This window comes from Fundulus heteroclitus, chromosome 18 (assembly GCF_011125445.2).
Source record: "Fundulus heteroclitus isolate FHET01 chromosome 18, MU-UCD_Fhet_4.1, whole genome shotgun sequence".
NCBI lineage: Eukaryota > Metazoa > Chordata > Actinopteri > Cyprinodontiformes > Fundulidae > Fundulus > Fundulus heteroclitus.
This window is the reverse complement of record NC_046378.1, coordinates 37300719-37316436: the sequence shown is the minus strand read 5'-3', so window position 1 is coordinate 37316436 and position 15718 is coordinate 37300719. Positions and strand designations below refer to the sequence as shown.

The 15718-nt window shown below is 40.1% G+C and overlaps 1 protein-coding gene across 2 annotated transcripts in view; it reads left to right on the top strand.

Annotated features, from left to right (window-relative positions):
- gpr4 (G protein-coupled receptor 4) overlaps positions 1-10265 on the top strand; it is a 74587-nt gene extending 64322 nt beyond the window's left edge. For both annotated transcript variants that reach the window (XM_036150096.1, XM_036150097.1), the window contains 2 exons: positions 4645-4909; positions 8364-10265. In XM_036150096.1, coding sequence (XP_036005989.1) covers positions 4645-4909; positions 8364-9085 — 987 coding nt within the window. In that variant the 3' untranslated portion in view covers positions 9086-10265. The remainder of the gene's footprint in view (positions 1-4644; positions 4910-8363) is intronic.
- Positions 10266-15718: the final 5453 nt, after the last annotated feature.

The following is a 15718-nucleotide window of genomic DNA, read 5'->3' as shown; positions in this document are numbered from 1 at the left end:
CTTTTTTGAGTTTGCGGAAGTTCGGCCTGCATGAACATTAGTTCAAAGTTAAGCTCCCACAGACTGAAACAAAATTAAATGAAGTTCAAGAAGAGATGTGTGGCCATAATGTTTGTCATGCTGTGCAAAAGTCTTGGTTGCATCAAGTCTCTCCAAGCAGCATTCACTCCTCCTGAAAGAGCGTAGAGCCACAGTGGACAGTCGTCTGCATTGTTGATGGTTTTGCAGCAATCCCTCATACTGAGCATGCATGAAGCGACAGTGGAGAGGAAAACTCCCCTTTAACAGGGAGGAGAACCTCCAGCAGAACCAGATAACTGATTAAGAATGGATATTTCAGATGGGACAAGCAGGGGAGCATATTTTCTCTCTAAAATCAACATGGCAGCACAACCTGCGTTTGCAAAGTATTATGTCATTAAGCCTCAAGGCTCTTGGAACAATGTTCTTTCTCCACATGAGAAAAGATGTTTACCCATTCTTTAAGGCATCATGATTTGAAAAAACCAAACGCAGCATGAACACCTCATAGCAGGTGCCATGCATGGTGGGGGAACCGTGGTAATTTGGGCTGGTTTTTCTGCATCAACACCTGACAGTCATTTAGTATACCATCCCCTGTCTATGAAAGTATCTAAGAATTAAATGTGAGGCTGTTAGCTGAAGATTGGCCCAATCCGGGTCATCAACAGAACAGTGATCCCAAATACGGCAGTGAATCTTTTTCCTCTTCTTTGGGCTTTTCCCTCTCAGGGGTTTCCACAGTGAGTCAGTGGTTTCCATCTATCCCCATCTTCTGCATGTTCTTCTCTCACACCATCTACCTCAATATCTTCACCTCTGCCTCCTCCAGTTCTGCCTCCAGTCTCTTCTTCAGTGCCACTGTCTCTAAACCGTACAACATACAGCAAATCTAACGTAGGTGCTGCAGTGGCCTAGTCAAAGGCCAGATAACCTGGTGGAAATGCTGTGCTGTCAGCTTAAGAGAGTAGTGCAAAAAGACAATTTCAGAAATCTGAATGAACTGAAGCCAAGATGTATAGAAGACTGGGTCAAAACAAGTGGTTTTCGTAGCTTGAGGTCATTCTACATGTTTTTTTTTATACAACTGGTGTACTTAGGTTTTTCCTGTGGCCTTTTTTTCTAGGTTAAGTTGGCAATGTCAGGATCCCCAGGGGTGTGATTACTTATTGCAGCTCTTGAGGGATCCTGCAGCCTATTTATGTGTTGCATTTTTGGTATTGTTTGTCCATTAGATTCCTTTTCTGCCATTAGTTTAGTTTCTCTTCCGTATTTATGGTGCATTCTTGTACTGTTAGATTCAGATTTTAGTTAGCTTCTGTTCTTTATTATATCTGCAGTTCTGTTAGATCTGCTCCCTCTTAGTTTAGTTAGGTTTATTCCCATGTCTGGCCATTCTCTTGTTCCCTGTTAGATTCTATTATTCCCCTACACCTGACAGTCCACTGTCCCCCTTCTCCTGTGGCCTAATTGCCTCACTCAATTCACCTGTGTTTAATTTCTCCACCTGCTCTTCCTTCCTCCTCCCCTACAAGTCCAGCCAGCTATGTCACAAACATTGTCCTCATCAATGCTGCCACTCTGCTCTGGGGTCCGTTCTTCGTACGTCGCTAACTCAGTTAGCTGGATTTGATTGTTGACGATTTGGCATGATCTTGGTTCTTCGAAAGACTTCCTGGACTTGTTGTCATAGCAACATGTGCGCCAGCTTAAACCTGCTCACGAGCAGGCTTATTTCATGTAAACAGGATTAGATTGCAGCTTTATAAGCGGAGGAGATAGGGAAGTCTGTCGTATCCATGTCCATTTTTATGACAGCAACCTGTTGCGGAAGGTGCAAGAATAGTTTTAGAGCTTTTCGAATTAATCGCGTATTGCGCAATAGACAGGACCCTTTAGCACAGCGCGACAATGTAATTGTAGAGAGATTTTTCTTGGTAGCTGTTATAAACAGACAAACATCATTTATCAATGGCTTTAAAAAAGAGGAAAAGTGGTGTTAGAGCCATAAATAGAAAATATTTAAGTTATTTGTATGATGGTTTGCTTTTTATTTTTATCATATTCGGTAAGATTTGTTTAGGCCATTTTTTTGTGAAGTTTAGTTTTACTTTTAAAGGCTTGCTTCCTGTCGAGCCATATATTGTATTAGAAAAAACTATGGATGGATTATCTAGACACGGAGCAATACAGTTTTACCGTGTAAACTGTGGATGACTTGGAAAAGGAAAATTTTCATTTTTTTATGGATGAAGATTTTTTTTTGTTAAAATTCCCAGTTTGCACGCGTCTTTTACTTCCAGTGTCTAAGGAATGACACCGAAATTTGGATCTCTTGACATAAGAAGTGGCTTTTTAAAATAAAGTGTAATTATTAAAGGCTACCATTTTGTAGAATATTCTTGTGTTTCACTTTTACTTGTTCCCATGTTCTAGTGGGTCCCGTGGAGGCTCTGATATTAAAGAACGAAGTAAATATCAAATTATTAAAATGCAAAAATTAATACTGTAGAAAGTGATAGAAACATCTACCATGGACAGTATTTACGCATTAATTTGTCTGCTACTTTTTGCCAGCCTTCTCTCTTGTCTTTAGCAGACTTTGAGGTGTTCCCTGTCGTTTTAATTAATGACTCAGATTCGGCATAACCTTCCATTAAAAGCTCTTGTTCTGCTTGGGAGAAAAACTGTGGGCGTTCTTTGGCCATGCTGAACAGCCAATAGCAGCGCTGCTGATCATTGTTTCTACTATCGATACATTTCCCCTTTAAACAAACGCATGAACACGCAGTTGTCTCAGATAACTCAATCCAGCCATACTAATCTTAAACAACAGGTGTGTTGGAAGAACCCAATTAGCCGGATGATGATTAGCCGGATGAAATCATCTTGGATGTGTCATTTGATCTCGGATGTTTTAAGCAACGTACGAAGAACGGACCTCTGGTCTCGTCGTTGTCGTGTTCCTGATTTCAGTTTCCCTGTCACTCTGTAAGCCGTGTTTCATTATTTAATAAATCACCACCTTTCAACATGAGCAGCCGAGCTTTGTAACATGAAACAAGACAGACACGAAACACAATAATCAGTCTAAAATCCTGATGGAAAAACATTGAGTTAAGAGAAGTTGTAATTTTTCACGGTGTTAGGGTAATAATAATAATAATAATAATAATAATAATAATTTGTTTTACTTCAGGGCGCCTTTAAGAGAACACAAGGTCAACCGTACAAAGAGAGAAATAAAACATAATTAATTAAGACAGAAAAACAAGCAATATCAAAACAAACAATAAAACTAGGCAGTAAAATAAAAATGATAAAGAACAAAAAATGTATCATGTTGGATTCGGAAGAGGTGCGTCTTAAGTCTGGCTTTAAAAACAGAAAGTGATTGAGAGAGAGAGTTATCTGGTACTCACCCTGATTGTTGCTTTTCAGAAGCTTTACTCTTCAGTCTTAGCATGTAAGCTATTTAAAAATAAGTGGAACCCTTGGATATTCTTCTTTGACCCACTTCTGACACAATCTTTAGCCCAAGCGCCCCGGTCGGGGCTTTAACCCCAAACACTTGCTAAACAATAACCACTATATGCATATTACATATCCACCTATTGAGAAAAGGCTCGTCTAAATGAAACAATATTTCTACCCGTAGTTGCTGCCTGGTGGTTGGGGAGCGTCTTGGAGAGGTCACAAAGGTCGTTGGTTCTAAACTCTCTGTCTCTCTGGGCCCCTGAGCAAGACCTTTGGCCACTGAGTGGCGCACGGGGAGCTGTGCGCCACTCAGTGTCGGCAGCACGCTGTTCCTTAGGAGACAAATTTTTCCTCTGTGGAACTATAAAGGCAAATATTTATTTATGTATATTTCCCTAAACCCAACCCAATTTTAACGCTAAGCAGCTAAATGAAGAAAAGAAAAAAAGATACATACCTGGAAAAACACCCAGCAATGCAACACAATCCAAAAGAAACAAGCAGGCTTTTGAAAATAAAAGCCCGAACTCCGCTCTGTCCAACAGTCTAAGTATCACCATGTGAAACTCCCTGGACCAGCAGCCGAAGAAGAGGAAAAAGAAGGTTCATTACATGAAGCCAAAAACATACATTTCATCTCGTTTTGCTGTTTTACCGTCATAATCTGTGTTAAAGTCAAAATTTGCACACGCCACCTGTAATCCGTTGTAACACCCCCCCCCCCCCCCCCCCCCCCCAAAGAACAACTGCCAGATGAAATAACTATCTTTGGTGAGATAAAAGTGGAGAAAAAGAACCTAAGAAAAAAATTTTGAAATTTCAAAAGGCATACATGGTGCCAAAACGGCTAATTAAGGTTATCCTGGACTTTTATATAAAATTTCTCCATGAATTTTGGTAAAGCTAAAGATCAGCCGTCCCAGGTTTGACTGCTGGCTGGTGGACCTTTGCTGAATGTCTTGCCTCTTTCTCTCAGCCCCGTTTCCAGTTCATCCACTGTAAAATAAAGGCTGTGTCACAATATTAACACACACAAACATTTTTAGAAGCTTATGTAAAAAAAATAGTTTTTTAAGACATTATTATCCAACCGCCATTTTTTTATTCTAACTTCCACCTTCATAATTGTTCCTCGCGTTCCTTCAGGTACGTCAGCGCAACGAGCTCGGCATCTACCTGATCAACCTGTCGGTGGCTGACCTCCTCTACATTATCACCCTTCCTCTGTGGATCGACTACTTCCTGCAGCACGATGACTGGATTCACGGGCAAGAGAGCTGCAAGCTGTTCGGCTTCATCTTCTACACAAACATCTACGTCAGCATCGCCTTCCTGTGCTGCATATCGCTGGACCGCTACCTGGCTGTGGCGTACCCCATGCGCTTTGTTAAGGTTCGAAGAATCAAGACAGGTAAGAACCCCTGAAGGCAACCCGGTGAAAATTGTTCGGTTCTTACATCGTTTGTCACGTGTGAATGGAAGAGTCTATTTTTAAGACAACTCCTTCTACGAGAATGGAGATACATTTTTTTCAAATCTGACATCTTTTGCTACCTTTTATGACATTTGACTCCCCAAATGTAGCAACGGTGGGGGAAAAAAAAAATATATATATTTTTTTCTATTTCTAAATGTACCATTCTGAATCCAGATAGGAAATTCAGTTTATAAAAAAGAAATCTCCCTTTCATGTGAGAAGGATTAAAAATATCTGCTTTGACAGGATGTCTGCCACAGGCATGAGTTCTGACTTTGCCAGTGACTTGGGTCTTAAACAAAGTTTATTAATGAAGCCCAAGAGTAGAAATATCTCAGCTGTGTTGACAGCGATTCATAAATCTAAATAATTTAGCACTTGCGAGGAAGTCAAGGAAAGGGAATCCAGTTTAAGCAGAAAGAACTGCAGCAGCAGGTAATACAGAAAATTCAAAATGCAAGACAGAGAGGAGCGAGGATAACAAAACTCAATAAAACCAAGGCTGCAGAGAAAGAAAAATTAATGTTTCGCTATATAGAGCATGTCAAGGGGAGTAAGCATGTAGCCATGGCTGTTAGCAAAGTAGGACAAGGTGGATGTATAACATGACAAGAAGGGGAAAAAACTCTGGGTAGAAGTTAGAGAACACGGCATAGCAAAGAGAACAGCAAGAAAAAACACAATCAATGCACGGACAAAGCATGTTACGGCGCCCCCTAGGGGACATGGGATATTTAATATCACTAACTAGATATTAACATACATTACCATGTATGTTAATATCTAGTTAGTGAAATATCTGAGGTTTTATATAATTTCTTTAGGATACAAATGCACCACAAAGGTATGTGCAAAATGTAAAAAAGCTAAACAGGTCAAACATTGGCTTTCCATCTCTTTCCATCCCTTCTAAGACAAACATAAATTTTCTGTAAGAAGAAAAGACAGAAAAGATACTTGAATCTATTTGGACTGTTTTTGAATAATTTTCTCTGGGTAATAAAGTCATCTGACAGTTTTGTGTCTTGTTTGTGTTGTCTGGCTAATTAAGGGTTGTTCTCATACACAGTCCCATCTCAACCGTACACAAACAAACATGAAGACGCAGTTAATAAATCTAATTTCAGTCAGTTCTCAGCACCAAAGAGTGAAGAAATGTATAAACATGTTTTCACTGAGGCTCTTTAAAGATATTTGCATTTTTAAACTGAACCTCATACTGTAGCAGAAATACTTTTAGTACTCATTATGCCGCATGAACCGTATGCTAGGTTATTGTGAGGGAATACAAAAATTTAATAAAATATCCCATGTTGCCTAGGGGGCTCCGTGACATGTCTCAAACATTTACATAATCTGGGGCGTTTCTGGCACTCTTTGAAACTGGTTTAGAATCTCTCTGTCATTTAGAAACGATGAATCAGAGCAAACACAGATGACGGCATCATGGACTCAGACCTTAGCTTTAACATTTAGATAAAGTAAATCACTAAACAAGCCTTCTACCACCTTAATACGCCACCTGACTAGACTAGGTCTCCTGTTAATGTAGGACAGAGAAAAAAAACTGGTGCATTCTTTCATTTTTGTAGGTTAGATCAAAATTGAGCTGCCGGGCTTCCTGACCAACGGCAGGAAGATGGATCACGTGACGCCGGTCCTTAAATAACTGCCCCGGCTCGCTGTTTGGAAAATGATAAAACGGGACATTCTAAGATGGTCGATGAGGCTCAGAAAGGGGTTGGACCTAAATAAATGTCCAAGTTGCTGGTCAGAACCATGTAGACCCCTCAGGTTACCTAAAACATGCGTGGTGATTGTTCCCAGGACCAGAACTAAACAAGAGGAGCGTCTTTGCTCCTCTGCTCTGGAGGAAACTCCCTGAAAACCTGAGACGCACAGAAACTCTTGGTTAGTTTAAATCTGGACTAAAAGCATCCGTTATAGTTTTATTAATGAGAAGCACTGCTCTTATTTTCATCGTGGGAGCCTCCCTCTTCCACAGAAGCCTTGGTCAACACGGTTTTCCACTCTGTCAGTATATATTACACAAAGAGGAAATGCATCAATGCTTTCATCGGGTTTAACAAGGAAAAAGGTTTACCTTCCAATAAAATGCCACTGATCTTCTGATCATCACTGCGAAGACCCCTAAAAGCAGAAATGGAGCATACAGTTGAGTGTCAATGCCAAGCTGCACAGACGACAGCAATTAGAGAAGGAATTGCTGCTGTTAAACAATCTGGGAAGGGTTTAAAGGCCATTTCTAAACAATGTTAAATTATCCATTCTAAAGAGTGAGATTCCTCACAGGTAAAAAAAATAAATCAATTTAGAAACAGCTCCTGATCCAAACCAATCGACACCGAGGTCACGCAATGCACAGAGTAATTGTAACACAATTCACAATTCTCAGACTTGAAAGGCCCCATGTTGAAGTTAATAGAAAAAGAATGAAGTTAGTTTTAAAGGTTTGAAGGAGAGAAAGGGTTCGGAAAGCTGCATTTAAATTAACTACAATGATGATAATAATGTTTGTCCATAACCAACAGCAACATGTCATTATTTGCAGCCTAGCTTCTTGTTTGTGTGCTGAAACTTGGTTTATTAAAGCTAATTCTGCAATAAGTACATCAACACGGACACCTCATACCAACAAGCATGATGGTGCAGGGCTGATGATTCGGGCTGTTTTTGCTGCTACTGGACCAAGACAGCTTACAGTAGCAATACTCTCTATACCGCGGTATCCCATAGTCAAATGTGGAGCCGTTGGTCTGAGTTTGGCCAGAATTGGGTCATCAAAAGACCACGATCCAGAACATACAAGCACACTAAATCTACAGCAGAATGTCAGGGAAGAAAAAAAAATCTGAGTGCTGCAACGGCCCGGTGAAAATCCAGACTTCAACCTGAAATCCAGTGTTGGACATTTAGAAAATTGCAAAGAAGAGTTGGCCGTTACCCCAAAACGGTGTGAGAGATGGATAAAGTCAAACAGAAGACAACTATTGAAAGTTATGGCCGCCAAACATAATTATATAAACTGTTAAATCAAAGGGCTTCAGTCTTTTCACAGACAACCCTTCCATTACACCTTTTTTTTCCTCCATTAGCCAATAAAAGTGTGACATATTCTGAGTGTTTCTGTGCACCTGAGGTAGCGTTAAACTCTATAGAACCTGGTTGTACCTGTACCTGTGTAATGACGATAAAGTTGAATCTAATCTAATCTAATCTTAAACCAGGTTGTTTTTTGTAAAGAACTTGAGAGATCGGATTGTGTCGTTACTACATCCACTGACCGTGGGTATTGAGTAATGTACCTGCATGAAGGAGCAGCAGAACCTGCAGCGGCGTCTAATTCTCCCTTCTCTTCCCCCTGCAGCCGTTTGCGTCAGCGCCGTCGTCTGGATCATTGAAATCGTAGCCAACTCTGCCCCGCTCTTCCACGACGAGCTCTTCCAGGATCGCTTCAATCACACCTTCTGCTTCGAGAAGTATCCCATGCAGGACTGGGTGGCTGGAATGAACCTCTACAGGACGTTTTTCGGCTTCCTAACACCGTGGACAGCAATGTTGGTCGCCTACAGAGGCATACTGGCAGCGGTGCGATGCAACGTCTCAACGGAGCGTCAGGAGAAAGCCAAGATCCAGAGACTGGCCCTGAGTCTCATCCTCATCGTCTTGCTGTGCTTCGGACCGTACCACACGCTCCTCCTGGTGCGCAGCATCATGTATCTCAATCAGCCTTGTGACTGTCGCTCAGAGGAGACCCTGTTTGCTGCCTACCACGTAGCACTGGCGCTGACTAGCCTCAACTGCGTAGCTGACCCCATTTTGTACTGTTTTGTCAACGAGGGTGCCAGGCACGATGTCAGCCGGGCCCTGTCGGCTATAATGTCTTCAGCATGTAAGAGGCGCTCCTCATCCTCACCGTCGCATGCGGACATACTCAACGCTGGCTCGGTCACCATGGAGACACCTCTTTCGACCAAAAGGCCATCCTGTGTGTATGTCGATGGGGGAAAGCCTAGCAGCTACAAGACTGAGCTGTTGGCTATGAAGGAGGAATGTCTACAGATGACTATCCTGGCTGTTAAAAAGTGAATTCTGGGAAACCACAACTGGCTAAAACCGTCCAAGCTCTGCAAAGCAGGAGATCGTCACAAGTCTGGCAGCGGATTTCTTTGGCAACGACTGGTGGAAGTCAGATGTGTTGAGTGGCTGTTGATGCGTGGTGACCAGGTTTCCACTAAAAAGCCAAAAACGGGATTTATGTGAACTGGGCGTACAGTACGCAACACCTAAAGCTGCTGCTGTCAGCCGTCAGCCTGTTTGCACATGCGTAACGAGTGACATCTGACCCGGAAGTGGCTCCAGGCGACAGCCCATGTCCTACATCAAGCGTGTTCTTGCTTCTGCAACCAGATTATCTTTGATTATTTAGAAAAAGAAAAAATTTGGGGTAAGATTTAGTTTTAAAGTAGGGCTACAACTTTTCAATCCGCCTTGACATTTTGGTGCCCAGACTTTTAGTTTTACTTTTTTTTTCTGACTGAAATCAACCTTGAAACCAACATTGCAACCTGTGCTATGAATTATTTTATCATTAGTCTGAAAGTGCAGAGGCAGATCAGAATATGGTTTATTAAAGGTATAAGCATGACGGGAAAGTAGATGTCCATCCAGTGGATTTTATCTGAGAGGACCAAAAGGTTAACGCAGATTGCTGAAATCGAATAGGTTTTTATTATAGTTTTTTTCTCACTTGGTCAGGATTTGGTCACAAGATGCCTTTAAGTTGAACACAAATCTTCCAAGTGTGGATTCCTTTGCTGCATGGATTCCTGAGGTTTGCTCATTTGAATAAGTTATTATCGTGGAAACGTCCTCATCCTTACATTATTATTCATAAGAAAATAGCCTTATGATGTACCTCATCTTCTAGACTGTGTTATCGAAAGAGTTTAGAGAAGTGTCTTATGTTTTGGATCACAAGCCACATTTTGTTCTTTTCTAAAACAACCATTGTGCTACAAATAAATCCATGTTCACTCAGATATCCAGGACAAATTGTAAAATGTTTTAATTTGCTCAAACACTTCATTCCTGTAACATTATCCAGAATAAGGTATCATTATTTGCATCCACTGTTTTTTTTTTAATGCATGTGCTTGAAATTAGACACATCAGCGGTGGGAACTGAACCACAGCAGCAAACGGTGATTCGTATCTGAAAGAAGCATGTTTACCACAGAGTGGTAAAAGCCGTGCCTCTTCCATGTGTTGTAGCCAAGCATCTTTACTCTTTGCTGAAGCACCAAGGGCAGCGTTTTGCATGCAAACTCCGTCTGTGCCGCAGAATCTCCAGTACCTTTCAAAAACAACCTCAGATTTCAGCTAAACCAACCTAGCATCATTTGTGGCTAACCTGTTTGAACAGACCATGTAAACCTAACATCTAATTTTGAAACCGCGGCCTGACAGCCAATTAAAAAATGATCTTACTGCGCTCATTAAGGCATAGCTGTGATCGTTTTTTAGAATCTGATCTAAGGTCCCTGCCCTGGTTGGTCTGTAAAGCTCATTACTTTTATGCTAATGCAACACAGGCTGGCAGATGGTCAGGCCAGTGGTGATGCTGAAAACGTTCTCCAGTTGTTCATCATGATTAATTCTGCATATTCAGAATAAGAGATATCACACCAGATTTTATTTAAATTCTTGCAGTCCCAGGGGAGAATATAAACAGCACGACCTTTGGGTAAGTATGAGCTACAAGGAATATTTGGTGCCAAGAACTATCACAGTCCATATTTTATTATCTGTCTTTGAGGTTACTTTCTTGGAATTTAAATGTTTCTTTCATCGGACTGGAAAGGTTACGTTCTGTAACAAATTGGTTTCTTTGCATAAATTTGTGTTTGGAAGTTAAAATGTATTTTTCTGGTACTTACTGGGTACATCTCCAGCTCTCACTTGAACCTTGGCTCACCTTAATGTTCAATTTCAATTCAATTCAATTCAATTCAATTTTATTTATATAGCGCCAAATCATGAAACATGTCATCTCAAGGCACTTTACAAAGTCAAGTTCAATCATATTATACAGATTGGGTCAGATTATACAGATTGGTCAAAAATTTCCTATATAAGGAAACCAGTTGATTGCATCAAAGTCCCGACAAGCAGCATTCACTCCTGGGGAACCGTAGAGCCACAGGAAGAGTCATCTGCATTGTACATGGCTTTGCTGCAATCCCTCATACTGAGCAAACATGAAGCGACAGTGGGAAGAAAAACCACCCATTAACGGGAAAAAAAAACCTCCGGCAGAACCGGGCTCAGTATGAACGGTCATCTGCCTCGACCGACTGGGGTTACAGAAGACAGAACAGAGACACAACAAGAGAAACAAAAAAGCACAGAAGCACACATTGATCTAGTAATCTGTTCTACATTAGATGGTAGTAGCAGGTGAGTCGTCTTCTCTGGATGATGTCAAAGTTAACAGAACGCCAGACCAGGTGTACCTACTATGAAGAGAAAAGAGAGAGAACAGAAGGTTAAAGCAGAAATGACAACACATAATGCATAATTGAAGAACAGTAGAACTCAATATAGTGAGAAAATTAGATCCTGATATACTCCAGTAACCTAAGCCTATAGCAGTAAAACTATAAAGGTAGCTGAGAGTAACATGAGTCACTAGTTATAATTCTTGTCAAAAAGAAAAGTTTTAAGCCTAGTCTTAAAAGTAGATAGGGTGTCTGCCTCACGGACCAAAACTGGGAGTTGGTTCCACAGGAGAGGAGCCTGATAGCTAAAGGATCTGCCTCCCATTCTACTTTTAGAGACTCTAGGAACCACCAGCAGACCTGCAGTCTGAGAGCGAAGTGCTCTGTTAGGAACATACGGGGTAATCAGAGCTCTGATATATGATGGAGCTTGATTATTAAGGGCTTTATACGTTAGAAGAAGAATTTTAAATTCTATTCTTGATTTAACAGGAAGCCAATGAAGGGAAGCTAAAATTGGAGAAATATGATCCCTCTTGTTGATTTTCATCAGAACTCTTGCTGCAGCATTTTGGATCAGCTGAAGGCTTTGAACTGCATTTTGTGGACTTCCTGATAGTAAAGAATTACAATAGTCCAGCCTTGAAGTAACAAATGCATGGACCAGTTTTTCAGCATCACTCCTGGACAGAATGTTTCTAATTTTGGCGATATTCCGGAGGTGAAAAAAGGAAACTCTGGAAACCTGTTTAATATGGGATTTAAATGACATGTCTTGGTCAAAAATAACACCAAGATTTTTTACTTTATTACCAGAGGCCAGGTTAATGCCACCCAGATTAAGTGATTGGTTAAGAAGTTTATTTTTTGAGGACTCTGGCCCAAAGATTAAAACTTCGGTCTTGTCAGAATTTAGATGCAGGAAATTTAAAGTCATCCAGCTTTTGATGTCATCAAGACATGACTGCAGTCGAAGTAATTGATTGGATTCATCAGGATTTATGGATAAATATAGCTGAGTATCATCAGCATAACAGTGGAAATTAATCCCATGCTGTCTGATAATTTTGCCAATCGGAAGCATATATATAGTAAAGAGAATTGGTCCAAGGACTGAACCCTGTGGTACTCCACAGGTGACCCTAGAGTTTGAGGAAGATTTATTATTAACATGAACAAATTGGAATCTGTCTGACAGATAAGATTTAAACCAGCCTAATGCTTTCCCCTTAATCCCTACAGTATGTTCAAGTCTTTGTAGGAGAATATTGTGATCAACTGTATCAAACGCAGCACTGAGATCTAACAGGACAAGTATAGACACAAGTCCATTATCTGAGGCCATGAGAATATCATTAGTGACCTTCACCAGAGCTGTTTCAGTGCTATGATGAGCTCTGAAGCCTGACTGAAACTCCTCAAGTAGGTCATTACTTTGTAAATGTTCACAAAGTTGATTAGCAACTACTTTCTCAAGAATTTTAGATAAAAAAAAGAAGATTAGATATAGGTCTGTAATTTACTAACTCATCTTGATCAAGAGAAGGTTTCTTAAGTAAAGGTTTAATAACAGCTACTTTCAAAACCTGTGGTACATATCCATTTACTAAGGATAGATTAATCATGTCTAAAATAGTGCCACTGATCAAAGGGAATATCTCCTTAAACAACTTGGTTGGGATTGGGTCTAACATACAGGTAGAAGGTTTAGATGAAGCTAAAATTTTAGATAGCTCAGAAAGCTCTACTGCTTCTAAACAGTTCAAACACTGCGCAGATTCTAAAGATTCCTCCAATGCTGCCTCACTTACTGAGGACGAGGTAATCATGTTTGGGAGGATGCCAATTATTTTATTTTTAATGGCATCAATTTTATTTATGAAGAATCCCATAAAATCATTACTACTAAGAGCTAAGGGAATGGATGGATCAACAGAGCTGTGGCTCTGGGTAAGTTTGGCAACTGTACTAAAGAGAAATCTAGGATTATTTTTATTCTCTTCAATTAATGATGAAAAATATGCTACTCTAACTCTGCGGAGGGTCTTGTTATACAACAATAGTCTGTCCCTCCAGATTAAGTAGGATTCCTCTTGGTGTGTAGAGCGCCATTTTCTCTCCAATTTCCTAACATTGTGCTTCAAGGAACGCAGCTCTGAATTAAACCAAGGAGCCAGCTTCCTGTGAATAATCACCTTCTTTTTCAAGGGAGCTACATTGTCTAATGCAGAACGCAATGAGGAAGTCACATTGTTAGCAAAGGTATCGATTTGTGAATGGGAAGAAACAGCAATGCTGCCATCTACAGGGCATTTCTGCAATACTGAGGATATTAAGAAGGGGACAGACTCTTTAAGTTTTGATACAGCATTATCCGATAAAAATCTACTATAATGGAACCCTCTTTTGGGGGTGGAGAATTCAGTTAGAGTATGTTCCTAGAAAGCACCTTGTAGGTCACACAAAGTAACCTCGAAATTCCTGAAAATATTAGAATCATCTCCAAATATAGCCCTGTCCCTCAAAGTTCCCTGCAATATCTTATAAGATAAGAGGTTGCATAAAGCACCCTCAATATTCTGGGAGAGTAGTCGTTCAGTTTCACATCAATAAACTCTTAGTTTTGAGGGGAAAAAAATGTATATTTACAAAATTTACCTCTTATGTTCTGGGCTCCAGTGCTGAGCTGAAAGTAACCAGCAAGTTCCAGAAGGTAAGTTCTAAGAGCTGAAAAGTATGCTGTTACTTCCAGGACAGAAACCTCCACGTTTAAGGAAAATATCATTTAAGCTCTGAGCGTAACCTGTCATGTCTGAACAAAGTCTCTGACTTCCTGTGAGAAACCTTCATGTTCCAAATGTAGTTTTGGGGAAAAAAACATTTAATTTCCAGAAAGTAACCTCTAGGTTCTGGACAGCTACCTGCAAGTTCCAGGAAATCAATGCTTAGCTTTCATAAAGCATCTTGTTAAGTAACTTGTAATGAACTTGTAATGGTGGCCTGACGCTAGTGTCCTGGAAAGATTGCAAATTCCCGGGTTCAAATCCCACAGATTACCACTGAGTCCTTGAGCAAGACCCTTAGCCTCAGGATGCTTCCTGGATTCTGCACAGTGGCAGCCCACTGCTCCCTGAGTGACGGGTTATGCTAAAGTGCCGAGGACAAATTTCACTGGAATGTATGTTGCAAAATAATCTGTAATTTCCCTCTGGGATTATTAAAGTATTTCTGATTCTGATTCGGAATAAAGATTATTATTATTAATGTCTACCGGTAAATCTCTAATTTACTGTAAGCATCCTCATGGTTTTAAATGAAACTTCTAAATTCAGGAAAGTAACCTGTAGGTTCTAGTAAAGTAGCCCCAAGATCTAGGAAAACAACATGAAAGTTCTTGGTCCATAACCTTTAAGTTTTAAAAAGTAACTGATAAATTCAGTGTTAATGCATTATTTATTTCTACTGTTTTCCGGGGAGTGGGTCATAATTTAATAATCTAATTTAATGGATCTTATTTGTCAGTAATAGAGGAAGTATTTTGAACATTTGTTGAAGCAAATCTCGTGAGAGTTGTCCTCTATGACTGCAATGTTTTAGTGTCAACATGTAAATATAATGGAGAAAAAAAAGGTTTCTCTGTTGTAATTGTGGAGGAAGCGGGCAGCAGCAACTTCCTGATTATTTTCTGTCAAACCACATAGTTGCGTTTCTCAAAATCAAGTTCTCAAAAGTGAAACTAATGTTTGAATATACATATTTTTACCTGCTAAACAACAACAATTATTTGTGGAAAATATTTATAAAATTATAAATTAATTTAAGCAAAATCAAGCAAATTACAGAAAAAATAAACCCTCTATTTTACTTCACAGTGCCTCACAATTTTTTTTTAAGAGTAACTATTTACAAAATACATCACATCACTGCAGTCGAGCACTAAGCGTCAAGGACCGAGAAGCTTTGTTGTCATCATGTGTTACCGTAATGAATTTTTGGGTGAGGCACTTCATAACACGCAGGCACACAAGACATGATCTTCCTTTATTTATTTATTTTTTATTTAACTAATGGATTGCACTGGCCAGCCACATCACTCCCTGGGGGGCTTCAGCACACGTACAGTCCTCATTTTTAAGTAAAAAGTCAAATACCAGACTGTAATACTGTGCAATAAATTCAGTTGCAGAATTTTGCAATTTGCATGGAAGTCTAAACAGTCGCT